Source organism: Leucopleurus acutus (genome assembly GCF_964270905.1).
Source record: "Leucopleurus acutus genome assembly, chromosome: X".
NCBI lineage: Eukaryota > Metazoa > Chordata > Mammalia > Artiodactyla > Delphinidae > Leucopleurus > Leucopleurus acutus.
The window spans coordinates 111,508,145-111,535,648 of record NC_139148.1 but is presented as its reverse complement, the minus strand read 5'-3'; the positions used below and the strand labels follow the sequence as shown (position 1 = coordinate 111,535,648).

General features: G+C 52.4%; 1 protein-coding gene across 1 annotated transcript; it reads right to left on the bottom strand.

The window, feature by feature from the left end:
* Positions 1 to 1,191: 1,191 nt before the first annotated feature.
* XPNPEP2 (X-prolyl aminopeptidase 2) lies at positions 1,192 to 26,204 on the bottom strand (the record flags this gene model as incomplete). The annotated part of the gene is made up of 21 exons (XM_082864493.1): positions 1,192 to 1,420; positions 1,709 to 1,798; positions 4,860 to 4,936; positions 5,448 to 5,507; positions 5,927 to 6,031; positions 6,525 to 6,594; positions 7,858 to 7,918; positions 9,901 to 9,972; positions 11,077 to 11,154; positions 11,843 to 11,952; positions 13,090 to 13,179; positions 13,937 to 14,132; positions 14,416 to 14,497; positions 15,207 to 15,308; positions 18,620 to 18,766; positions 19,780 to 19,866; positions 20,110 to 20,214; positions 21,219 to 21,282; positions 22,228 to 22,338; positions 23,838 to 23,908; positions 26,156 to 26,204. The coding sequence occupies 21 exons, from the start codon at positions 26,202 to 26,204 to the stop codon at positions 1,226 to 1,228; spliced, it is 2,022 nt and encodes a 673-aa protein (XP_082720619.1). The 3' UTR covers positions 1,192 to 1,225.
* Positions 26,205 to 27,504: the final 1,300 nt, after the last annotated feature.

Genomic DNA, 27,504 nt, shown 5'->3' with positions numbered 1-27,504 from the left:
GAGCAGACAATGCAAAACCCAGAGGCAGGCTTCCTTGCCAGGCTGTTTTAAGCATTCAGCAGGATGTGAGCCCAGGTGGCTAACGGCTGGGCTGGCCAGAGACAGCTCTCCCCCACCCTCCCCCTGCCCCAGCTTGGCGAACTTGGAAGGGGCTGGGAGGTAGGCTAAGGGATTCTGCACGGTGCCAAAGAGCAAAAGAGCTGGACTGCTGACCCACTCTGGCCCCGCCACGTTCCCACCAAACACGGTGTGTCGCTGGGCAGGTCCCACCTCATCTGGAGTTCAGTTCTCTTATCTGTAAAATGGGGAAACCAGATTCTGCCCACACAGGTTAAAGGTCATCCAAGAGTGTGGAGGATTTAACAGCCTTGTCCCAGTGGCTGCACTTTGGAAAGCTCAAAGGGTGACACACGTGCCGGGAAGTCTGGGAGAGTGATTGGGCACTGTGCCTCAGGTTGTTCTCCGCGTCCTCTCCTACCCCATGGCCGGATTGCTACGGCTTAACTCCCTATGCTGTCAACTGGCATGGAGTCTGCCTAGGGTTTAGGAGTGATGGGCTCACACATGGGTGGGTGGGGCGCTGGTGTATGTGCCCCTGACCTGGCTGGTCTCCCTGACCCTGGGGTGGCGGTAACACAGCCAGAGGACTCAGCCACCACCCCCTCCTCTCCCTCTACAGGCACAGTAGGGAGCCTGGAGGCAGCAATTGTTCCTTCAGCCTGTAGGCTGCAGCCAGGAGGCCACTGCAGGGCCAGGGACAGTGGGGGTGACCAGAGGTGGCCTCAAGGATGCGGGAAGACCAACAAGTCAGGAGCCGGTGTGGGTCTGGCTCTCTCCAACAGGTGCTGGCAAGGTGGGGCTCTCCCAGGGCCACGGAGCCCCTGCGGGCTAGGGCAGTGTCCTATATTGGTCTTTTGGGGGTGGAGCCGACAACAGCCTCTGCCAGGTTACAGCCTAGGCCTACCGGGCTCATGGGAGGAAAGGGACTAGCTGGCTCCTGTATCCTGGGGCTGGGGGTTTGGGGGTGGGGAGCTGAGGGTGAAATGTCGAAGCCCAGGTGTGGGGGGGAGCTAGGGGTGGGGAAGGTGTGACCCAGAAGCCCTGCACCCCTAGGGCTTGGCCCTGCAGAAGGAGGCTAAGGGCAATGGGTCAGCAGGGGCTCTTGGGGCACGGGTGGGGGGTGAGGGGAGCTGAGTGAGAGGGTCAGGAGGGGAGTCTCGAGCTGCTAGACACTCCAGCTGAGGATGGTGAGAGCAGAGACTGTCATCAGAGGGGCCAAGGAGGCGGTGGGCACTGCCCTGGAGGCCAGGGGCTCCGTGTGCCGCTGTAGCCAGGAGAACTCCTTCAGCAGCTGGCGCCGCTGGAGCTCGGGGCCCACCTTCTCGCGGATGGTCTGGTAGTAGCGGTTCAGGTACTGGAGCTGCAAAAGGTAGGAGGGGTAAGGGCCTCCCCAGGCCAAGCTGTCAAGGTGTGGGAGCTTGGTACCATCCAGGTCCCCACAGGTCCCCAGCCATCATCAGGTGAGCAGGGGAGGGATGCCCCAGTGTGTGCCTGTACGTGCCATCGGTGTGGACCCTCCCAAGGGAGGGGAAGGGGCAGAGGGTCTTCGCTTAGGGGAAGCGGGGGTGAGAGAGGCCCAGGGCTGCGGAGAAGGCACTTAGTGGCTCGAGGGCTGAAGGGGAAACAGCGCCGAGGGGCGCTCGCTCACCTGCTCGGGGGACAGCAGGCTGACGTCGATGAGGTTCCGGTCATAGGGCACCAACGACACCACTTCAAATGTCAGGTAGGTCCCTGGGTACTGGGGCGGGGGCACAGGTAAGGTAGGAAGGCAGGAAGTGAGCGAGGGGGAGGAGCTAGGCTGAAGGGGTGGAGGGAACACTCCACCCGGAAGCCCTGGGCATGGGGAACTGACCTTGTCAAGCCTGAACCCTCCACAGTGCCCTTGGCCACCCCCGTGTCTACCACTTAGGCACCCGCCTTTGGTGCTTCCCTCATGATTCCTGAAGTTTAGACTTAGGCCTGTGTTTTTCAAAGTGTGTGCCTCCAGAGCGCCAAGGGAGCCTGTTAAACATGTAGATAGATTCTGGGGTCCACACCCCAGATCACTGGAGTCAGAATCTCTAGAGCAGAGCTGGGAACCTACATTTAAATAATTTTAAGGTAAGTATTAGTTTTTTATATCTTTCTATCTGATTTCCATCTCTATCTACAGCTCTCTTTCTATCCATATCTCTGTTTCTATCCATTGAGGTATCTATGGAGATAAATATAAAGAAGAAGAAATAGCCCATAATTCCCATCTTCCAGAGAGCTCTTGCATATATGTGCTTAGAAAATTCAAACAATACAAAAAGATACTCAATAAAAATGGAAAGTCGGGCTTCCCTGGTGGCGCAGTGGTTGAGAGTCCACCTGCCAATGCAGGGTACATGGGTTCGTGCCCTAGTCCGGGAAGATCCCACATGCTGCAGAGCGGCTGGGCCCGTGAGCCGTGGCCGCTGGGCCTGCGCGTCCGGAGCCTGTGCTCCGCAACGGGAGAGGCCACAACCGGGAGAGGCCTGCGTACCGCAAAAAAAAAAAAAAACAACAAAACCCACAAAAATGGAAAGTCTCCTCCCTGCCTGGTTTCCTTCCTGAAAACATTTTTGGCACATATAGTATATATATGTGTATATTCTAAAAACTCACGCAAAATGGATCCTACTATACACTTTTCTGCACCTCCCCGCCCCCCTGCCATAGTAAACCTAGGAGAGTGCTCCATATTGGCACAGGGAGGTCTACCTCACTCTTTTTTTTTTTTGCGGTACGCGGGCCTCTCACTGTTGTGGCCTCTCCCGTTGCGGAGCACAGGCTCCGGACGCGCAGGCCCAGCGGCCATGGCTCACGGGCCCAGCCTCTCCGCGGCATGTGAGATCTTCCCGGATCGGGGCACGAACCCGTGTCCCCTGCATCGGCAGGCGGACTCTCAACCACTGCGTCACCAGGGAAGCCCTACCTCACTCATTTTAAGGGTCCATAGTGTGCAGATGATAATTTATTTAACCAATGAAGGATATTTAGTCTGCTTCCATTTTTTTAAACTATTACCATCACTGCTACAATCAACATCATCGTATAAACATCTTTATACGAAGTGACGTTTTGGGACTATATCCAGAAGGGATACATCTGGCAGTGGGAATGCTGAGACAAAAGGTATAGGCATTTTCAATATGTATTTTGATAGATATTACCAAACTGCCCTCCCAAAAGGCTGTACCAATTTGTACTTCCCCCAGCAGTGTATGAGAGTGTTCTTTCCCCCACAAACTCACAAGCACTGGGTGTCATCAAAGTCTTTCGCTTTTGTCAATCAAATGGTATTCTACTGTCACTTTGATTTGTATTTCTTTAAGAATAAAGTTGAGCATCTTTTCACATTTATGGACCATTTGTGTTGATCTTAGTGAATTGTCTCTTTACGTCTTTTGCCCATTTTTTCCCTTTTCCTTATTTCTGTCTTACTCGATTTTTAAAAGCTTGTGGTAAAAGAAGGACATTCCCCCTTTCTCTGACACACGTGCTATACTCATCATACATCTTTTGAGTTTGTATATGGTATTGTTCCCATATAGATGTTTTTTATTTAATTGGGTCAGAGTTATCAATCTTTTTCTTCATGACTTCTGAGTCTTACATCGAAAGGCCCCTTTCCTCCCTGGGATTATAAATGAATTCAGATAGGTTTCCTTCTAGATCTTTTATGGTTTCACCTTTAAACCTCGATCCATTTGGAATTTTATTTTAGTGTAACAGTGAGGTTCTTCAGTTTAATTCCCCCCATTTATTAAACAATCTTCCTCTTCTTTACTGTTTTGAAGCACCAGCTTTATAGTAAACTAAATTCCCATCTTGTTTATGGAAATTAGAGGGTCCATTTCTGGACTATTCTGTTCCACTGTTCCGTCTTTCCCATCTCTGGTGTCTTACTGTTTTAGTGATGGCTGCTTCGTAGTGTGGGCTAATATCTGCAAAGGTTAGTTTCCCTTATTGTTCTTTTCCAGAATCCTCCTAGCTATCTAGCTATCTTTGCATGTTTATTTTTACAAATAAACTCTACTATCATTTTGTGAAGTGTTGAAATTGAGGTTGCCTTGAATTTATAGATTAACTTAGGGAGAAATGACATCTTCATAATATTGAGGCTTATTTCCAAAGACCGCCATTTACTTAAATCTTTTTTATGTCCCTCAGTAGAGATTTTCTCCGTGTAAGTCTTTTAAAGTTTATATCTAGGTATTTTATCTTGTTGGTTGTTATTATACAGAATCTTTATACCTAACAGGCTCCCCTGGTGATTATTATGTGCATTGAGAACCAATGATTTAGGGCAAGGATACTGATTCATTTGGTTTGGAGTGGGACCTGGGCATTAGCATTAAAAAAAATCTCCACGGGCTTCCCTGATGGCGCAGTGGTTGGGAGTCCGCCTGCCGATGCGGGGGACACGGGTTCATGCCCCGGTCCGGGAGGATCCCACATGCTGCGGAGCGGCTGGGCCCGTGGGCCATGGCTGCTGGGCCTGCACGTCCGGAGCCTGTGCTCCGCAATGGGAGAGGCCACAACAGTGAGAGGCCCGCGTATAGCAAAAAAAAAAAAAAAAAAAAAAAAAAAAAAAAATCTCCAGGTGATTCTAATATTCTAATGTGCAAACAGGTTTGAGAAACTGATTTATGGAGTTATTCTGACACTAAGGAAGACTCCAAATAAATTCATGACCCTACATTAAATTCTCCTTTGACCTTCCTTACCCCCCATGCAGCCCAGAGTCACTGCCACGCTGTCCACACCTCCAGCCCGCCTCAGTGGCACTTTACCTTGGTCTTTGCTTCTACCACAAGGGCCACATCTTCAAGACGGATCCCAAATTCTCCATCCTGATAGTAACCAGGTTCTGGGAGGCACAAGAGATGCTGGTGACATTAAGTAGGGGAGGGGACCCAAGCCCAGGTTTCCTATGCTGACTGAGGAGTGGCTGGAGGGCCCGGCTGCCCCCCGCTGTTGGCTTGGGCAGACCCAGCACCTGTTAGATGCCCCATGGCTACTCGGAGGCCACTGCCAGACTTCAGATTCCCCACCCTCCCTTGTGACCCAGCGGGGAAGACTTAAGAACCCACTTGGGTCCTGGAGGCGCTCCCCTCTCCCTGTGTGCCACTGTCCTGTAACCCCGGCACTTGAATGGAGACTCTGGAGTTTGGATGTACAGCTGGAAACCAACTCCCACGGGCAAAGTGAGGGTACGGGCTGAAGGGGCTTGGGGTTAGAGTGGGACAACCCATTCGGGGCTGGGAGTGGGGAGGTGAGGGAGTGCAGCGGTGGAGCCGGGGCGGGCCTGTGTGGGGCTGTGCTCCTTGAAGGCTGGCGTTCCCTAGACTGCGGTCCTGGAGGAGCCCCGAGAGCCGTACCGATGGAAGTGAACATGCCCTTGGCCATGGCAATGTTGCCAGACTGGAATCCCACTGGCCCTGGAAAGGGAGAGTCAGGGACAGTGTCAGCCCTCCTGCACTCACCAGCTTGGAAACTAGCAGGTTCCGGGGAAGAGCAGGTAGCTGGGATCCCTAGCAGCGTGTGTCCACCGCATCACCGTCTACCTGCGACTGGTACAGACCAGACTGGCTCTGGCTTATATTTCTCTGGGGTCTATGCCAGTCAGCCACTGGACCTTGACCTGCCTATTCTCTCTCTGAGGCCGTCCTAAATGCCAGCGGAGCGGCCAGCTGCCAGCATGTCTCACTTACCCTGTGGAGCACCAACTCCCCACCAGCTGGGTAACCTTGCATGGGTCACTGCACCTCTGTGGGTCCTGGTCATTTCCACACCTGTGAAACGCTCCACCTCTTTCATAAGAGGGGGAACTCCAGGGGAGTGCTGAGGAGATACCTACATTCGTGCACACACAGGAAGTTGCCAATGCCGTGGCCTGTCCCATGACCATAATTGAGGCCAACATCCCACAGGGCTCTGCGGGCAAAGGCCTCCACCATTCGCCCTGGAAGAGAGATGACCTCTGGTCAGCTGGCTGGACCCCAGATATTGGCTTTGCCCCTTCCTGCTCTCTTTTTCCAGACCAACCACCAGGATGGTGCCTGAGGAGAGGGCCCCCTGAGAGGCAGGTAACCATGCCCTATCTCCAGTATACTGTACGTTGTACCCACTACCTGGACCTCCCCATCTGTGAAGACACCCGCTTCCTCCAGGAATCCTCCCATGACCGCTGCAGCCCACACTGACCGCCCCCACCTCTGAGCTCCGGCTCCAGCTCCTGAGTTGGACTAGGAGACAGGAGGCCTGGGCTCAAGGCCTGGCTCTCCCACTAACCCTCTGTGTGACCTTGGGCAAGTCACTTTCTCTCTCTGGGCTGGATTTTATCTATACAGTGGATGGGATGATGATATAATCCCTGCCCCACTAGCCTCCCAGGGTCTGAGTGCAGTGAAATCAGGGCCTGAGGTTCTGGGTCCAGCCTGGTTTGCAAAACCCACCTGATGTAGCAGCTGGGAAGACGAGTCTGGAGAGATCAATATTTCCTATCAACACGCGGGTGTACGCCTCCTGATGGGGAGAGGGCGAGGGAATGCGGTGTGTGGGCCCAGGCCTGGGTTGGGGGATGTTTGGGGGAAGTGCATGCTCATGCGTGGTCACCCAGGTTCTGGAGGATGGCCGGAGGAGACCGAGGGGGACCTGCTCAAAGCTGGGGCTTGGTCCATGCGGTTCCCTTTGGCTGGTCCACAGGGATGCTTGTAGGTGGGGGTGAGCTGAGGCCACAACAGTAGGGATTGGGGAGGCAAACTCCCTGGGCTGGAATCCTGACGTGGCCACTCACAAATTTGACCTTGGGCAAGTGATTTTAACCGCTCTGTGCCTCAGTTTCCTGGTCTGTAATGGGACGGTCATAGTACCAGCTCATAAGGTTGCTGGGAGGACTAGGTAGACTCGTGCATGTTGGGTGCTCCCAACAGACTAGATGCTCAAATAGAGGTCAGCACCCTTCATTGCCATGATCACGATCACCATTTAGTTTTCTTAAGGCCTTATGGTTGGGTTGAGGCCTGATAATTGGCAGGTCGGCCTTGCTCTGTCAGGGCTGTTACCTTGTGGTAAGAGGGAGGGAGGTGGGCTGACAGTGGCCTCTTCTCCTGGTCACTCCCTGTGGCGACCTGGTGAGTCCCCTTCACCGCCCCCCCCCCCACAGGCTTGTCATCTTGAGCATGATAGCCTGGGGCATTGGATCTAACAGCTAAACTGAGCTCCTTGAGGCCTGACCAGTGTTTGTTTTCTCTCTCTCTCTGTCTCTGGCACAATGTCTGAGCCACAGTCCACTTGCTGAATGCACAAATGTGGCCCCCTGCTCTCCAGCCCCCCAGAGGCCCCCAGAGGCACACAGACCATGTCCCTGCCTCGACCCCAAGTGGACCAGCCCTCGCTGCTTCCTGAAAACCTCCAGCTCCTTTCCACCTCTGAGACTTTGCTGGTGCCTTTCTCTCCCCCTGGAATGGAATGCCTGTCTTCCTCTTTTCTGTTCAGCACAGTGCTAGGCTCACAGACAGCACTAAGAAAATATTTGTTCATTGAGTTACTGAAATGGGATGATGATAAGCTTGGGCTGAGGCCCTGTTGGGGGCCTGAAATATCTCTGGGGAAGTAGTTGGGGGCACTGGGTTTTCTGGTACTAATTTGCTGTGTGACCTTGGGCAAACTACTTAACCTCCCTGGGCTTCAGTTTCAGCCTCTGTACAATCAAATGGCTCTTGGCGGAGTGGTTGCTTGGGTGTCCGTTGGGTGAGTGTGGGTAGGGAAATGTGGTCCAATGCCTACCTTTTGGAAAGCAGAGGGGGTGCCCCAGTGGACTGTTCTGGTGATGTCTGTTGTCCCGTCCCTGTGGAGAAGGACAATCAACATGTCCAACTCTTCTGAACACCTTGGGGTAGGGATCGTGGCCACGTGCTTCCCGAGTGCTTTCCACTGGGGTTTGAGTGGCAGGGCTGGGATGGGGGTCGGGAGGGAGGTGAAAGGAAGAGGATGGCTGCCATCATGCAATTCCCAAACTCAGCATCTATGCATGAAGGGGCTCTACAAAGCTATCACATTCAAAATCACTATGTTTTCTGAGAGTCCCAATTCCCCACATACATCTTCTACCCCCATACCAGCCATTTTGGTTGTTTTGTAAATCTGGGTTTCCTTGGGCCAGGCTCGCTCTAAAAGCAAGGCTTCCTCCAGGCTTCCTAGGAGGTAGGAAGGGATGGTCCCATTCTTACAGATGGGGAAACTGAGGTCCAGAGAGATCATAGCACTCTCACACATTCATATACTTATTTGCCATTTATAGAAGGGAGGGAGGCAGAGCAGACGTCATTATCTCCATTTCACAGGTAAGGCAATTGAGGCCACGAGGCTATCTCCCTCCCTGAGCCTCAGTGAGGCCAGGTCTGGCGCAAGCACTGACTCCACACAGTTCTCTCCATTGTAAACATGGATCTGCCCCAGGGATTTGCTCAGAGTCTCAGTGAACCAAAGCTGCCAGAAGCCAAATAGTCTGACTCCCAACCACCAGCTGCAGCCGTTCCCTCAGGATGCCTGCTGTGGCCACCCCCCGGGGGTGGGGGCAGTGAGGAATGATCCCAGGGCCCTAGGGACTCCTCCGTGGGAGCAGGTCACAGGGCGTGGCCGACTTCTTCAGAAGGAGAGAAGAGGAACTGAGATGGCCATTTACCCGGCCTCACCCTGCTGAAGCATGCCCCAATCCAGCAACGCCCCAAGAATTCACTTCCCCTTCGCACACTGGCCATCTCAAGTATACACAGCGCCACACGGGTGACTGCGAAGGCTGCTAGGCTGAGCGCCTGCCAGGCTGGCTCCCAGAGCCCCGTTAAGGCTAAGTGTAGGGCTTTTATCATTAGCACATTCACTGCAGGATAGAGGATGGGAAACTATTCCTTGCTCCTCCATCAGTTCAGCGTGCCCCTTTCTATCCCCCACTCTAAGTTTCCCACAGTCCACCTGCTTCCTAGATGAGAAGGGAAAATCTTCCAGCCCACCTCAGCTCAGCTCCCATGTGAATGAATGGGCCTAGTCTATTCTGCATGGCTGCCATGTCCAGGTGTTCAGGTTGTGCACTGCACAAAGGTACCACATCTAAAGAAATGCCATTCACTGAATGGGTATATACTAATTTCAATGAGAGCACACAAGTGGACACACAGATTGTGGGGTCCTGGAGCACGGGACAGTGCCCCCCCCACCGCATAACCCTATCTGTGGTTGTGCTCACACTCAGAAGAACACGCACATGTCTACTCGCAGACACATCCTCATGCTGATGGGTGTGCCCTGTCCCAACTGTGCTGCAGGTGTCCCCTGAGGTTGCTTCACTCACCTGCCTACTGCTCTTGAAGGCCTGATCCTGCCCCCACTCCCCATGACACGGTCATCTCACCATACAATGAGGGAAGAGGTGGTGAGGACAATGCATCATGCTGGTGGCGCGCGGGACGTGTCCAGGGTGTGCATGAGTCGGTGAGAATATGGGCGCTGTATTTGTGCAGCCAGGCGGGGCTGCTGAGCGTGGCTGTTCGGACTGTGTAATAATGTTCGGGCTTAAAAAACATTTAACTTTCACAAGGGGAGTCTTCCTGATTCTCACAGGGCAGCACCTGTGGGCATCCCCACTGTTTTGGCCTCTGTCTGTTGCCCACCGGGCAGGGACCCCCACGTGTGAAAATGGGAAGGATACTCAGGCACATTCAGTCCAGGCCTCTCCTTTCTCAGATGAAGGATCCATGCCCAGGAAGGGAAAGCTTTGGCTGGCTCTTGGCTGAGCTGAGACGGCCGGGCCAGGGCTGGGTGGGGAGCACATACCAGTATTGTCCCCCGGAATCCAGCAGGTACATCTCATCTGAGGACAGCTTGCGGTGCAGCTCCTTGGTGGGGCTGGGAAGGGGAGAGATGCTGAGAAAGGAGCAGCCTAACCCTGAGCTGGGTGAGGTGGGGGTCCTGAGTTAAAGCAGAGGAACCTCCTCCCCGCTGGGGGCCGGCCTTCTAGCTAACTCCTTTGGGGAAGCCATCATCCCCCAAAGGGCCCTGGGAGACTACTGAGCTTCTGCTGCTAGTGCCCTCAGCGCACATCTGTTCATCCTGCACCTCCCCGAGCAAGGCCCTGGTCCCCAGGGAGGGGAGAAAGAAAAGAGCCCCGAGTGTGGGAGACGGGAGAACTTCAATGAGCACCCAGCTGAGCTATCTCTTTTTACATCAGGAGAAACAGGTTTGCAGAGCAAGGGGTTACAGAAGGCCCCGAGGGAAAGCTGTGAGGGAGCTGGGCCTGAACCCACATGCTGAGTCTAGGGCTTTCTCTAACTACTTGCCACCTCTGGGAGCAGAGGGCCCCAAGAAGCCAGGGCACAGGAAGGGAGGGTACCCGAGGGTGGAGCTGGAGAGCAGGAGTTGGTAGGGCTGAGGAGTTCCTACCCTGTTACTCTCTAGTAGGGAGAGGGGCTGGGCTAAGGCAGCTGAAGGCTTGGGGACACTGGAGGAGGGAATTCTGGGATGGGTCAGGCCAGCCACTGGAGGGTGTCTGCCCTCTCCCTGCTTTGTCCTTGCCAGGCTGAGGCCTCTGGTTGGCTCGACTCCCCACCCCCAAATTGCATCAGGCAGGCCTGCAGGTGTTTGTTTTGTACAGAGCCAAACATCTGGCCAGCCTACATCTTGGGCCCACCTTGGTTGGTTCAGGCAGAGTGAATGGGCCCTTCTCCCCATGTGCTTGTGAGCTTTAAGAATTAAATAACTCACAGGAAGCCAAGGAAACACATCCAGCAGCAGTCCCACCATCTCCCTTCCAGATCCTTCTGCCCAGAGTGCTCACAAAGTCCCAGCCTCTCGAGCAGGGAGATTATCAAGTCTTTTAATTCAAAGGAGACTCTCAACGCCTGACTGGGCTCCATTCCGCACCTCCAGCCTCCACAATGCTAAAGACCTCAGAGCTTAAATGTGGACTCAGGTCCTCCATAGAGCCCCAGAAAATTCTTTCTTCTGAAGTACCTGTAGTGGGCCAGGGCAGCATTCAGGCCACTAGCAGAGATGGTTTCAAAACTGGATCCGGAGAAGAACTCTTCTTCTCTGGAAAGGACAAGGCAGGAATGATCAATGAATGGGCTCAGGGACTAGGCTGGGCCCAGGATGTCCAACAAGGGCAAGTGAAGGTGACGGCTGCCTCTACCTCAGCCAGGCTCCATTTGGCCTTCCCAGTCCCACCTCCTGTCACTTCCCAAGCCCTGACCTGTCACTCATAGACCACTCAAGGTCAGAGAAGCAGAGATTGTAGAGGCCAATTTTTCCTCCTCTACCTCCATTTTATAGATGGGGAAACCAAGGCCTGTGTCCCAAAGTGAGTTCCTAGTAAAGCAAGAGTGAAGAAACCTAGCTCCCTGTATCTGAAAACTCCCTCAACTCCGGAACAGCATCCTGGGCTAAGTGTGCCCTCAGGGAACCTCCCTCCCCAACCTTGATATTCTCAAGTGGTCCAAGGTCCTACCTGGCCTGAGCTGGCCTGAAGCAGACACTAGGGGGCGCTGTTGGGTTGTGGCCCTTCAAGTTGTCCCACTTTCTGCAGAGCTGGGGAATGTCATCCAACACCTCTGCCCCGCTTCCTGACCACGACCACCCAAGAACCTGTCACTCCTTGTTCCAGTGGGGCCCTCAGATACTAGGAGGGTCTTCCTTCCCCCATAAGGAGACCAATCCCCCCTCCCTGCCCCCACCCCCACGTTAAGACAGTCAGCCGAAAAGGATGGCTGTGGTCCTTCACCCTCGGAACTTCTCCAGCAGCTCTGCCCCTGAGAACTCATCCACGGTGCCTTTGGGCACGTTCTCCTCCAGCCAGACCAAGTATCGGATCACAGCCACAGCGTCCCGCACCTGGAGCAGGGCAGGCAGAGAGGCGGGCCGAGGAATGGTCTCAGCCGGGGCTCAGGGACGAAGGAGATGGGGGGACTGCTCTGGGAGCTGAGCTTTAGAAACACGAGGGTCTTCCTCGCTATTCGATGATATTAAGGGATTCTTATTAATGTTTATATATATGATTAGAGTGTGGTCATGTTTTGAAAAGAGTTCTTGTCAGAGATACTGAAATGTTGATAGAAGAAACGATATGATAGATGGGATTTGCTTTAAAATCGTCCAGCAGCCGAGGACACGGGGGAGTGGAGATAATGAATGTAGGGTTGTAGAGGAAATGAGATTGGCCTTGAGTTGATGATTATTGAAGCTGGGTGATGGTGATGGAGATCATTATGCTACTTCCTCTACTTTTGTATATGCTTAAAATTTTCCACAAGAAAAGTTTTCAAAAATGAGGCAACGTATCCTAATTTTAACAGGAATATCCAAAGGGGCAAGCCATCCTCTCCCTGGGGTGAAGGAATTATTATAAGTAACACTTATTTAAGACCTGGAGTGTGCCAGGCAGTGCCCAAAGCAATATATTAAAAATATATAATTACATAATTATACTTATAGAACTATATAATCATTATATAAGTATCATATATTTATGTAATTATTATATATTTATATGTACATATTAGATATATAAATGCACATATGTACACTATATATATTTATATTATGTATTACAATGAATATATTTAAACATGTATTATTTATTATATATTATTTATACTATACAATGTAGATATATATCTTTAATCCTCACAGCAACCCTCTGCTATGGGTTACAGTTATGATCCTCATTTTACAGAGGAGGTAACTGAGGCCCAGAGAGGTGAAGTGACTTACCTAAGGTCACCCAGCTAGGAGGTGGGTAGAGGAACTAGGATTTGAACTCAGATACCATAGCTCCGGGGCCCAGGCTCTAAACCACTGAACCACCCTGGGAACAACAGGGTGGAGCACAAGTGGGTGCCCAGGAGTTTGGCGTCCACGTCTCTGATTCACTGGGGGCCTTCTTCAGGCTCCTCCAGCAGCGTCTACTTTCTAACCCATCAGACCGGGAGCTCCCCAGAGGCTCGTGTGTCTGCCTGCCCATGGACTTACATGGCTGGCCCTGAGGAGGGTCTGCTCCTTGCTGTTTTTCACCGCCTTGGTTACCATCACTGGGGAGTAGGTGTCTGCTATGAGTTTCTCCTGTGAGGGGCAGAGAGGAAGCGGTCTGGGAGCCCTCTCTAGGGCACGGTGGTGTTTGAAAAGGATTGGCAGGAAATTCCAGCTCAGATGAGACTTGCCGTCTCCTGGAGTGGCAATGCCCTTCCCGCGTGTGCTTTCTGACTACGCAGGGCTTTCCTAGTCTTCCCTTCCAGCCTAACCTTCCCTCTCTCCCTCCCTCCCTCCCTCCCTTCCTCCTCCCTCCCTGGTCCTGGATCCCAGCAGCACCCTGGGATGGATCCGAGCCTGGCCCCTGCCAGCCACGGGCTGTTCTGACACTGTGTTTCCTGCACATCTCATATCATGACAGCTACCACTTATTGAGCGCCTGCCATGCGTTAGGCACCGGGCTTTACATGCACTGTCTCCTTTAAATCTCCTCAGAGTGACTCTTGAGGTTGTGACTCTTAGTGCCATTTTATAGGTGAGGAAACGGAGGCCGGATTGACTAAGTCACTTGTCCAGGGTCACGGCACAGCCAGTTCTCAGTCTCAGGTTTGGTGACCTCAAAGCCTCTGCTCTACCAGCCTGTACTCCCCCAGCCTCCTTGACAATCTCTGAGCTCTCTGTGGACAGATGTTCTGTCTCTTCCCGGGAAACCCTAGAAAGGGGACTCAGTGCACCACTGCTGACTGGCCAACTGCCAGAATGGCCCAGGGGCTGTCCACCCCCCCCCCCGTTAGGTTGAGACTTATCAGGGCTGTTGGGGGGTGGGGAGGACGGTGCATGGCAAACCCACCTTGGGTATCACTTCATAGAGCCCATACGAGGTGTAGCTGGTCCCGATCCAGATCTTCACGGCTCCTGAGGTGTAAGCCTGGACGCTGTCACGGACTTGGCCGTAATCTTCGAATTGCACACACATGGAATCCGTGCAGCCAGAGTTCAGGTACTGCAGGGTCTTGGAGCTAAAGCGACTCTTGTTTGCAAATAACCTAGGTGGAGAGGGAACACCAGGAGGGTCCAGACAGAATCTAAGGACAGTGCAAAAGACCAGCGGCCCTTTGTTCCTGGAGGTCAGAGGGCGCCTGCGCCAGGCAGCTGAGCAGACCAGATTTGGAGTACGTGGGAACAGAGGTCAAGTGGGTCAGGAAAAGCTGATTGGAGGCTTCCTCGAGGGTCCTGCTGGGGCAGGCACCCCGCTTCTGGGAAGACTGCATGTTGGGGCAGTGAGGAGTTAGAGGAAGTCCGTTACCGCAAGCCAAGGACAAGCCCTACCTGATGGAGGAGTCAGTAAGCAGCGTGTAGGAATAGAAGAAGGGGTTATAAGGGATGTCACTGCTGCGAAGGTTGAAGAGCCCTGGGGAAGAGAATTGATGGGGACTATTTGAGGCTGACCTGCCCGACGGAAGTACACATGACACCTTTGCTCTACTGTTGGCTTTGGCCGCACGCCGGCATCCTCTGCCCCTGAATGTTTCTCAGTCTTTCCGGAGTGGGGGAGGGCCTTTGAAGCACTAATGAGCGCTAGGGGCACTTTCTCCCAGAGAAAGGCAGATACCCAGCCAGTAGTCTGCACACGGTGTCGGTGGGCTCCCAGAATACCTGAAGCCCAGAGCTGGGGTCAGGTGAGAAGCGCTGTGGGCTCCCAGAATACCTGAAGCCCAGAGCTGGGGTCAGGTGAGAAGCGCTGAGCCACGATGGGATAGAACAGGGCTGCACAGGGTGCTAAAGCCGGGAAGCTGAGTGCCCTGGGCTCGTGGCCAGGAGGTTGGGAGGTGTTTGCTGGGCCTCCTCCCCTTCATGAGTCAGAAGCCTTTGCTGCTGTGGTTTCCTGGTCCTCTGATGGCCCGGGGGCTGGCCCCAGATTGCATGGGGCTTCCTGGTTTCCTTAGTGAGCAGACGTGAGCTCCTGCCCTCACCTTAGTTCCCGCAGGCCATGACCACGGAGCTCTCAGAACCCATGGGTCAGTGGTCGTTGGGGGAGGAGTCCTGTGCTGCAGAGCCCAGGAGGCTTGGGGGTTGGGGGGAACCCAGGCACCCCCCTGCATCCACAAATCTCTACTCACAGGCCGTCTCATCAAGTGCGGACAGAAGCACGGCAGTTGGGGCCTCACGATGCTTCTTCATCTGGCTTCGGATGCCAGATACTTTCTCCTGCCAGCTGCTTCCTAGAAGCAAAAGAGCCAGAAGCAAGCAGAAGTGATCTACCTTCTCTTCGGCACTCCGTTCCTGAGAAGGGCTCCCTTAGGGCAATGGTTCTCCATTCCTTTAGAAGCAGTAGAACCCTTTCTTTAACCAAACTCTTACTTGTGTAATCATTAAGGACATGGGCTCTTGACCCAGACTGTCTGGGTTTAAATCCTACCTCTGTCATTACTTGCTGGCTGACCTTGTGAAAATTAACCCCTCTGTGTCCTATCTTGCACATCTGTAAAATGGGGATGGATTATAATAATAGTGTCTACCTCAATAGAGTTGTTATGAGGTCCGAATTAACTAATATTTGTAATGTATGTAGAATTGTGTCTTGGTGTATAGAAAATCTGGTATAACTTTCTGATTAGCAAATAAGCATGCAAAACAGAGACCAGGAGAGCAGCCCTAGTTGAAGGGCAAAGGGATAGGGCTGGGCCATGTTTAATCTTCTTCCTCGCAGTAACCCCAGCACTTACTAAAGCCACTTGGGTCTGGGCTAAGCACTTTGTGTACATTGTTTTAATCCTTACTTGACCCATTTTACAGATAAGGAAATTGAGCCTTTGGAGAGGTAAAGTGACTTATCTATGGTTTTCATAGCTGGCAAGGGGCGAAACTGAGACTTGAACGCAGGTCTGTTTGACTACATGGCTCACACTCTTAATCGGTATAGACATTGGACTATCTTGCTAACCTTGTTAGTCTCCAACCTTGTCCTTAAATTCTGTGTCACAGAGCTGTCCTTTCTGCGATGCTTGTATCCTGGTTCTAGGACTTTGGTTTTCATCCCCCCCCCCACCCCCCGCGGCTCCCTGTAATCACTCTAAAGAGTCTGCCCCTAGGCAGGGCTAGGAATTTGCTGGCAGAAGATCATAAGCATTAAGGGTCCTAGTTGGGCTGACAGATTAGCATAAACAACATAATTCAATTTAAAAAATCTTTATGCAAACAGGTGAAACTGCTCATCAAGAACCAAAGCTTTGGGTGCGATACTTCTTCTAGGTTTATTTTATTTTATTGTGGTAAAATACACATACCATAAAGTGTTATCATTTTAACCATTTTAAAGTGCACAATTCAGTGCCTTTAAGAACATTCACAGGGCTTCCCTGGTGGCGCAGTGGTTAAGAATCCGCCCGCCAATGCAGGAGACACGGGTTCGAGCCCTGGTCTGGGAAGATCCCACATGCCGCGGAGCAACTAAGCCCATGCGCCACAACTACTGAGCCTGTGCTCTAGAGCCCGCGAGTCACAACTACTGAGCCTGTGTGCCACAACTACTGAAGCCCGTGCGGCTAGAGCCCGTGCTCTGCAACAAGAGAAGCCACCGCAATGAGAAGCCTGTGCACCACAATGAAAAGTAGCCCCTGGGCTTCCCTGGTGGCCCAGTGGTTGGGAGTCCGCCTGCCGATGCGGGGGACGTGGGTTCGTGACCCGGTTCGGGAAGATCCCACATGCCGCGGAGCGGCTGGGCCCATGAGCCATGGCCGCTGGGCCTGCGCGTCTGGAGCCTGTGCTCCGTGGCAGGAGGGGCCGCGGCAGTGAGAGGCCCGCGTACCGCAGAAAAAAAAAAAAAAAAAGAGTAGCCCCTGCTCGCCGCATCCAGAGGAAAAGCTCGCGTGCAGCAACGAAGACACAACACAGCCAAAAATAAAATAAATTAAACAAAATAAATAAATTTTTTTAAAAAAAGAGCATTCACAAAATTGTGCAACTACCACCACTATCTAATTCCAGAAACATTTCCATCATCCCGAAAGGAAACCCTGTAGCAATTAGGCAGTCTCTCCCCATTTGCCTCTCTCCCCAGCCCCCCGCCCCCGGCCACCACTAATCCTCTTTCTGTCTCCATGGATTTGCCTACGCTGGATGTTTCACACAAATGGAATTCTACAATATGGGGCCTTCACTGACTTCTTTCACTTAGAATTATGTTTTCAAGGTTCATGGATGTGATACATTTTTGAGACAACAAACGAAAGCCAATTTAAATTGTCTGATACACACAGGTGTCTTTGAACTTTTCACGTTCTTCCCTTTGCTCTTTGCCCCCTTTAAAACCTGTGAGTGGCTGGAGAGAAAGTCTCTCTTGTCTCTGTGAGCTTAGAGACTCTGTTCTTGGGCTTCCAGGCCCAGTTCTGGCTCTGGATGGCTTTTCCTTGAAGACTAGCAGCCTGTGATGGCTTGGCTTCCTCTCACTTGTGGGAAGTGATAAAACCCATGTGAATTCTCTCCCAGTCCCTGGAAGGTTTTCCCCTTTATCCACTCCTCTTCCTGACATAACTGCACCCTTCTTTAACTGAATGGAATGAGTTTTATTTATGATGGAAATGTCTTGGATAGCAAGTTTCTTTAAAAACTGCGTCAAGATGCAGAAAGTTTCTGCAAGTTACATCAGAATGGATAAAGAAAATTGGACACAATTTTGACTTGTTTCATCAGACTCGCTATTTTGAAATTTCTCTCCTGTTTTTGGGATTCCTTTCCAAACAAGAAGTGTGCATAGACCTGTGTGTGGAAAGGGACCTCTCAGATTGCCCAATATTTCTAGGAATCCAAGTCTATGGGCTTGTTCAGAATTCCTAGGGAGGTAGAAGCTGGTGGTGGCCAAGACATTGATTCATACTCAGTAGCCTGGGTCCAGTCAGTTTAGTTACCACTTACAAGAATTACAGAGCACACTGTTCTTTTATGACATATTTAGATGGTGTCAACAGGGTCAAGATTATCGATGTTAGAATTTTGAGGGCCAGTTAATTTTCCTTTGCAGTCCGGCCAACACTTGAACCCTAATCTGTGCCACAGACTGAGCTTGACTTAGTTTTTGCTTCCTTTGTCCATGCCAGCCCATCTGACCTCAGCCATCTTACATCTAAATTCCTCATCACTGCAGGACCCGAAGTCAAGGTCTGAATGATTCAATACAAACCAGTCTTCACTACCAGACAAGCAGCCCATATCATGTTTTTTTCTCTCTTCAAAGGGGTAGGTTTTTTTCATCTTTTTCTGACTCCCTTGTTTCCCCCCTTCCTGTTCCCTCTTGCTTCAAATCCTGACACTCTTTATTCCAGCATTTTCTAAATATGCTTCGAGGAACTTCCGATTCAGACTCTCTGAGGGGATGGGGCCTAGAAACCTGTGTTTTAAGAAAGCATCCCAATCTATTCAGGTACACATGGAACCATTGCTTTGGGACCTCTTAGGATGAATTTTTCAGCCAGAGGAGCAGCAGCGGGGGCCTGTGTTGCTCCAAGGTGGGAAAGAGAACGGGCGTAGGAATCACCTGTGAATGCCTCCTGCAGGGCATAGATGGGCTCACTTGGCACCGGAGGCCTCTCTGACCCCCACAGCAGGTCCACAAGGTTGACGGTGATGGACACCAGCTCTCTGTCAGAGTCTCGGAGGGCCACGTTATAACTCTCCCAGGAATCTGCAGAGGCAGGAAGGAGTCACTTGTCCCTTGCCTGTGTATGCCTCCGGGAAAATTGTGATGCAGGCAAAGCTCGTTCTTGTCCCCTCTGCCTCCTGTTCCGCTCAAGCAGCCTGGGCTGTGCACTCTCACCTTCCTCCTTCAGCTTGCCCTGAGCCCGCCCCAGTACTGCCCATGGTCAATTAGCTAAGCTCGCCCTTTTAAGTGCCAAGGGTTGCGGGGCCCTCTTTTTGGTCCTGTCTGTTCGACTGAACTTCAATGCCACAGCCCAAAGGAATGGTGAGGTTCAGGCCACTGGAAAGGCTGGCAAAGAAGCCAGATCTGAAGTGGGAGCCTTTCAGTGCATATTCACGAGGACGGCACCCTTGGGGGCAGGCTGGCCAGCTGGCGGGGGCACTGGGAGCTCAGGGAGCTGTGTTCCTGGATGGGAGGGGAGGGGACTGTGCTTCTTTTTGTAAAAAAAATTGTTTGGCCACACCATGTGTGCCATGAGGGATCTCAGTTCCCTGACCAGGGATCAAACCCACGCCCCCTGCAGTGGGAACGCAGAGTCTCAACCACTGGACCACCAGGGAAGTCCCAGGGATTGTGCTTCTTTACTCAGAAACCCTCTCGACTCCTTTGACCCTTCCAAGCTGCCTTCCAGAGAGGGCTACCAAGTGATTCTACTGCCCTGACTGTTAGAGTTCCAGGGCACAGAGGATGGTTCTAGGTTTAAGAACATCCCGGCCTACCCACTGGCTAGGTCTTAACGATTCCCTGAGTCTTCTAGGTTGGGTCTCTGCACTCCTGACTTAAAAAAAAAAATCTATGTTTATTCTTTTAAATGTATTTTCATTACACAATCCAGGAATACACCCTTGTTGCAAAATATTTTGCAACTACAAGTTCAAACACTCTATCTTTAGAGTCACCCTGCACCTCCTTCTACCAAGATGTGCTTCTTTACATCCTGAGGGCCTGAATCTCCCTCGTTGGTGTGGACAAACATGGGGACTGAGGGAAGAACATACTGATGGAGAAGAGGAAGGGGTCGAAGCCCACACGCCCTCCAACAGGAATCTCGGTGAGGAGCCAGGTGACAACAGGAGTAGTGCCAACTGCGAGAAAGACAGGAAGGGACACCGAGGTTACCCCAGGCCTTCCAGCCGGGCTTCTGTCTGTGACAGTCCTTCCACATCTGTCCTCCTTGATATCCGCCTCAAAGATTAGGGATGGCTCCAAATTTCTTGAGCTTCCCAGAGGGGCCCAGCATGGCCTTCCATGCACCCCCCTCACCTGTACCTTCCCAAACCCAGTCTGGGTTCCAGGGCTTGGGGAACAAACCCGTGCCGTCCTCTTACCTTCCTTATGGAGCTCCCAGTTGCAGTCCATCTGCCGCTCAGCCTGGGTCCAGTAGCGGCTGTCGGTCCAGAGAGCGGCTTTCCCCATGGTCACCACGGCGATTCCTGGGGCAGAACAGAGAAACTTGGAGGGGAGGGTGAAGGTGTAGAGCGTGGCTTTGGTTAGCACTTTAGCAATGCGGTGCTGGCTCTGACATTGTCACAGGGGGTCTCTGGAAAGAGTTGCTCTCCTCGCTTGGAAGGGAGTGAGGCAGGAGATGTTAAAGAGAGTGTTGGGGGGAAGGTAGCTGGAAGTGTGTCCTGAGTTGGGCACCTCTGCTTTGCCTTGAGGCCCTTCCCTAAGGGGGCATTTAGCAGGACAAGTGGGGTCTGCTTTTGGCCATCCCCAAAAGTCGATGCTACATGTAGGTGCTCTCAGCAAAGACGGTGTGGCAGTCAGTATGAAGATGCAGTGGCTGATGGGAACACTAAGCCAGGGGCTTAGCTGAGGACAGGCAGAGAGGCCAAACCCAGCAACTTCTGCAAAGAGAAGAAGGGCCCGTGATGGGCAAGCCAGGCAGCTTGAAGCCCAGGGGAGGGATGTTTAAGGATCAGCAAGGGAAGTTTAGGTTTCATTCAAGGGGCCAGGATCAAGGTGGGAGGCCGATTCCAAAACTGGGACCCCATAAATGGCCTCTATGTTTGTGTCTCATTTGGCCACGTGAGGTGATGTTATCCATAAAAGGACCAGCAAAGTAAAACTTTGTCCCCAAACGAGCCATTGTGTGAAGGGAATCAGTGGGCTCCTAGTGGCTAGATATAGAGGTAGCAACTGTCCCAGAAATGGAGCCCAGGGAGCGCCGTCTGGGCCTGGCTGTGGCCGAGGCAGCGAGCACAGGAAAGAAGTCAGGAGGGCCATCTGCCTCATGCAGAAGCGTGGCTGCTGGGCTATGAGATGTGTGCCCTGGTGACCCCTTTCGGAGTGGTGAAGGGGGAGGCAGAGAGAGGAGCAGGGGCCTCTGGACACTCGCTCTTGGGCTCCTGGCTGCTGAGAACTAGCCACACCAGGGCCTCTCTGACCACTCTGGGTCTCCCACCAGAAACAATGAGGGCCGGGTAATGGCTGTCACCTGCAGACCCTGTAAAGCCTGTAATCCACGCACGCCTCTTGTCATAGTCGCCGATGTACTCGCTCTAGGAAATCAACAACACCGTCATTAGCCTTCTTCATGGAGTCACACCCCACATGGAAGGGCCCCAACCACATCCCGGTTCTTTCTGTCTAGTCAGTTTCAACCAGTCCTACAAGCCCAATGGGTACATCATAAATAACTTGTGCAGAGAGCTTTACACATTACTGGGTTTGGGTTCTCATAATCCTTGGAGACAGATCTCATTATTCCCATTTCGCAGTAGAGGAAACTGAGGCTCAGAGAAGTTCAGACACTTACCTACCCAAGCTTCTTAGCCCTTTTCGGCAGGTGGGAAAATGAATTCAAGTAATCGTATTGACACTGAAAATGCCTTCTCTTCCAACTGGGCTGTTTCTGGGAAGGTGGATGGGGTGGAGGTGGGGCCAGGGTGGGAAAGGGTGGGATGGGTGCGCAGGGGTGCTGCTTTGGGAAAAGCAGTTCTGGCTCAGACCATCTTCTTTCCTGTCTGTTCCCCTCTCCCAGCCTACACCCCAAACTTGTGGAATCTTGGATGCTGGATCGTTTCAGCGCTCCATCCATCAGCTGACGGGAAGGGCTGAGCCAGAAGGGAGCTCAGGGTTCTAATTCAGTTCCCATCCCACATTCTAACCTCCTAGGGCAGGGGTATCCTAAACATTCATTCTGGATCCACCATCTAGGAATTGATCAAAATTGTTCTGAAGTTGTTTATAGTTTCATTGCCTGAGGTCAAGGAGATTTGGCAATGTCTTCTCTCCTATGTAAAGGAATACATTCTTTCAGTTGCCCTAAAACGCCCGTGTCCAAGCTCCCCACTTCCTTCCCTTTGCCTGTCAAATTCTTTTTCTGTCTTCCATCTTCCGATTCTTAACAGCGTCCTGTTTGTGGCCTGTTCTCTTAGGCCAGACCCAGCCCGGGGCGGGCGGGGGGCGGGGGGGGGGGGTTGGTGGGAGGAGCCATCCCTCACCATGTGAGCATCCGTGTCCGGGACGATGTAGGCAGAGACATTCTGGGTGTGCATCTGCTGGCGGAGGGCTGTGAGCTGCGCTGTGGTATTGACCACAGTAACTGGAAGGTACTGACAGGTGACAGGAAGACACCAAGACACACACACACACACAGACACACATTGCTTAGAGAAAATGTCGCCGGGGCCCCCATCCTCTCCTTAGGCAGGGGTTGGGGTTGGGTAGGCTGGGCCAGCCTGGAGAGGGATGGTGCAGAAGCTGATGTTATGGATTAGTCTAGATTAAGGTGCCTGGGCTGAGTGGAGATGGAGGTGTTTAAGAGCTTGGAGAGAGACTTTTTGTGACAGTAATGGGACCTGAGTCTGGGATGGGGTAGGGGGTGGGTAAGAACTGCAGGGTTCTGAGCCCTGCCACTGGGCCAGGCCAGGGGATGGCCCCTCTTTGGATACCTTGGGGTAGAGTTGCCAGTTTAGCAAATCAAAATACAGGATGCTCACCCAGTCACATTTGAATTTCAGGTAAACAATGAATAATGTTTTAGTGTAAGTGCGTCCCAAGTACTATTTGGGGCATACTTATATTAAACACATTATTCATTATCTGAAATTCAGATGTAACTGGGCGTCCTGCGTTTCACCTGGCAGTCCTACCTTGGGGACTTTTTTCAAGTTTCCACTCACCGGTCCCAAATGACAGAGGAGAGTGAATGAGTACCCCCAGCAGTTTGGGACATTGTCCAGAAAGATCGTCTCCAAGCCAGACATTTTGTTAAAGGTTATTTTATCTTAAAAATAAAAAGTGTGGGCTCTTTGTTTTGCTTTGCCTTCTACTCCAGGATACATCCATGTTTATTTTAACATAAAAATAATGTGGTTTGCCCACCTACCTGCCTGCCCCAGTGGTCTCATAAAGTGGACGAGGCAAGCGGATGTATCCCATTTGTCCCGAGACTTTAGTGACCTGCTGGCAGGCCCATGAGCCCTCACCTTCCCATGAGCCCTCACCTTCCCATGAGCCCTCACCTTCTGGCCTGCTCCTGTCTGGAGAAGCTCTTTCACACTCTCATCTAGTTGTGGAAAGAACCCCTCTGGTCTCCATAGGGAGCTGATGACCTTCCAGCTCCAATATGCTGGGCCTTCTCACAGTCTTCACACCCGAGGCCTCCCCCTCTTGACCTTGCGCTGGCTCTTCTAGCCCTCTGTCTTCCGCCCTCCTCCCCGTTCCTCTAGAATTGTTGTTTTCTTTCCTCCCATCCTCTTCCTGGCCTCTGCCTAGCTATCTTCAGCGAAAGGCTGGCTAGGGGCCTCCTCCCTCCTTGTTGCCCCTCCTCCCTCCGGCTCGCAGGGGCTGCCTGGGCTCAGGCCTGGAGGGAAGGAGATGACCTGCCGTGGGAATGGCTGGGAGGGAGGGAGGGGGGCGGATGTCAGACACCTGAGAATGCGCCGCCCGCCCTGAGGGAGGTTAATCAGAAACAGTGGCCCCAGAGTCCGGAAATCAGGAGGAAGGCTGGTAGAGGGTGAGGCTAGCAGCTGGGCCCATGGGGGATGGGGAGGAAGGTGGGAGCTGTGGGTCCGGGCGGGGCGGGGGCGGGGCGGAGGCAGGGCCTCACCGGAGGGCTGATTGAACAGTTTCTCACATCCTCTCTCAGGTCCAGTGACTTTGGGCGGCCCCCGGCACAAGCTAGAAACCGGAGAAAAGTCCAGGGTCACTTGGAGACTGGATAGGTCCTAGAGAGCAAGGGAACGTGTTCCCCCAACCCCCCTCCTGGTCCCCGCAGCGCCTCCATCCTTTGAAGCAGGAGATGCTGTCCAACTCTACTGGAGGATAAAAATAATTACATTTCATAGGAAATCAGGCTGAATTGGTTGGCACCCTGGGTCACAATCAAAGAAACCTGTTTCATCGACAAGTGATTGCCACTTTTGGATGGGTTTTAGTGCTCATTAAATCATTTTTTTCCTTCCAATCTAATTGGGTCTTTTCAGGATCTACCGAACTGGAAAAGTTGTGCGTAAATTAAATTTTTGTAATCAGATTTTCTCTTAAATGCTCTAGAGGATCTCGCTAAATAATAACCCCACCTTCGTTTTACCCTTCTATAAATCTAATTTTATATATATTGGGTTTACTTAAATTCAAGGCCCACTTCTACCATTTCTTACAGTCCAAGTATCTGCCTCTCATTCCAGGCTACAGAAGCCAGCAATCCCAGGCTGACATCGTCCCCTGGTGGGGAAAGGTGGGTTAGCATCTAAAGAGCTCCTACTATGTGCTAGACACCGAACTCAGCAATTTACCTATAGTATCTCTTTTGATACTTGCAACAACCCTGGGAGATGGGGATTATTGTCTGCTTTCTACAGAAGAGGAAGCTGAGGCCCAGGTATGTTTAGTTACTCGCCCAAGTATTACCACAGTGAGTCCGTGGCAGAGCAGGAATTTGAACCCAGGCCATCTGAGTACAAAAAAGCCAACCATGGAAGGGACAGAATGTATAGGGACAGTTTCCAGTTGGGGCTCTGCCCCAAATTTGGTGTATCCCAAGAAGAGTCGCCCAGTATTCATTGAGCAAACATTTCCTAAGCCCCTGCTCTGCGCCGCGCACTGGGCTAAGTCCTGCAGGCTCTGGGTCTTCACACCCTGAAAGTCCAGGGGTCTCTGATAGGCCTTCCTTCCAGCACCCCACCTTTTGGGGGGAATCTCCCCAGAGGTAATGGGGGTCTGAGTTTGGGGAGACACTACTTTTCCTTTCTGAGTGGGTTGAGCTACAGATGGAAGGAGTACCGCTGGGTTCTAACACCATGAATGCCCTGCCTCACTGTCTCTCCCGGTCACATAAACTCAAGGGAGAGATGAGACCCACCCTGTTGATTTAAGAAAATGAACGCTCATTTCTGTAGGAACAGATCTCTGGCAAAATGGTGGCACTAAAACACCAACATAAGAAGCAAGACACAGCCAACCCATGTCCCTCTAGACACCCCAATTGCTGTTTTCTGAGGTCAGGGCTGTGGCTCCCAAGGGCAGGCTCTGCAGCTTAACCACTCTGTGGTCCCTGGCACGGGGCCTGACACTGGGAAGGTGTCAGGAACTGGGTACTGAATGAATGAGTAGGGTCCTGCTGCCACAGAGCAAAGGGAAGGAGGCCTCCCTAGGGCCAGGGTGGAGTGGATGTGGAAGATGCTGAGCTGGGCACTTAGCTGTGACTAAAGAGTACAAACAGGACACCATAGGGTGACAAAAACCAAACTTTAGCTAGACTCCACCAAGCCCTCTTCTCCATTAGGCCTTGACTTCCAAGTCCATCCTGTCCTTACTGGGCCTGCATCGCCCAGTCTTAGCAAGAATCCTGCTAAGTCAGTTTTAGAGAGAATTCCCCACCCTTAGTATCTCATCAACCTTGATATCTGATCAAATTCCTCATCTCCCATCCTTGATATTTGATCACCCTGCCTTCAGCAAGGATCCTATTAAGTCAGTTTAGCAAGAATCTCCTCACCCCGATGTCTCCTCTTGGCAATTTTCCATCCACTGACCCCCTCACTCTGCTCATGGACAAGAAGTCCTCAGCCATCTTTGCTGTATTCGGAGTTGAGCCTGATCGTTCTCCCCTACTGCAGCGCCCCTATTGCAATAGTCTTGAATAAAATCTTCCTTCCTCTTTTAACAAGAGCCAGAATCATTTTTTATTTAACAGGTGGGAATGGAAACAGGCCAAATCAGACTTGAGGTGAGCCTTGAGGGTCCCCAGGACTGGCCCTGGGGTTCCTCTTCCTTAAGACAGAGAGAGGGACCAAGAAAAAAAGAGACAACCTAGGCCCAGACTTCACTCCAACCCTTTCTGAGCCCACAGGGGAGAGGCCAGAACTGCTCTCCAGCTGGACCTGCCCTCCCAGCTTGGGAGGGAGAGACAGGGGATGCACATACCACAGAGGAGGACAAGCCAGGGGCAGCATCCCCAGGGAGCCCGGGCCATGGGGTCTTCAGATGCCGGTGCTGGGTGGATGGAGGGTCAAGGGAGAGTGGGCAGGGCTGTTTCCTTGGCCTCTTCCTCCAGGCCTTTCCGGGGCAGGAGCAACCAGGGGATGGGGGCTGGCAATGGGGAGGAGGTGTCCAGCTGGTGGATGGAGAGTCCTCTGGTCTTTGGTTTCTGAGGGTTCCAGGAGTCAGGCTGGGTGGAGAAGGCTCGACTGCCCCAGGCAACATCTGCTGGCTCCCTGTCACCCAGAATAGGGTGTGAGCCTGCCCCGGGCAGAGTCCAAAGATCTCTGAGACAGAGGAGGAGCAGCTGGTCTCAATCAGCCTGCTTCTCCCAGCCCCCTCTCCAGCAGCCAGCCTCGGCCATTCCCGAGTTCTGTCCCCCTCCCTCCAGCAAGCTGTTTCCTATTAGCTGCCTCACCCCAGGCTCTGGCTACAGCCTCACTTTTGCTTTGAGATGGATGTTTATCCTTCCGCCTCTTCTGAGCTGGCCTGACTCAGAAAAAGCCAGTGTCCTCTCTGCCCAGTGCCTGTGAAGCCCCACTGCACCCCTCGGAGAAGTTAATTACAGCCGGAGACTGACTTTCCTGAACTGAGGGCTGGGTCCCCTCAGGAGAGTCCCTTCTATAAAAGTGGCAGCAGTCACTGGCAGAGGGGAAGACTGCCCTTCTCTTGGGATGGTGGGGATGGTGGAGTCCATGCAGCTGTTAGTGCCATACATACCTGAGGGAATGAAAGCCCAAAGACCCATCTGGAGGGATCGGGGGATGACATTGAAGAGGGAAGAAGACCCAGAAAGGAGGTTTGGGGGCTCCCAGAAGACAAATTTGGTTAACTGGACATGCCCTTTCTACCATAGCTTCTAGAAGAGGTCTTTGTTGCCCTGTGGTGTGGGTCACTCCCAACGGGCATGACTCCCTCTGGGGGAAGCGGGCAAACTGAGGCCGGCCCTGTGTCCACCCACTACATCAGAGGGCAGCTCACTGCACCAGCGCCAAAGCAGCCCCCAGTCAGAGCCATCTACACCCCTAGACCAGAAAGGAATACTTCCCAGAGACAAACAGACCCAATGGACAGGCGCTCCACCTAGCCTGGAGGGCCCCAGAGGCAAACCACCCATTCCTTTTGATCTTATTTTTAACGTATTTACACTCGGGTTACATCCATAGCAAGTTTAAGGCAGCTTTCAAGTAATCCATCCAAGGATCATAAAATAGATCATTTTGAAGAGGGAAGGGGGGCCTTCGTGGGACTCCCTGAAGGAAGGGTGTCTAAATGAGTGAGGAGGTTCAGGGAGC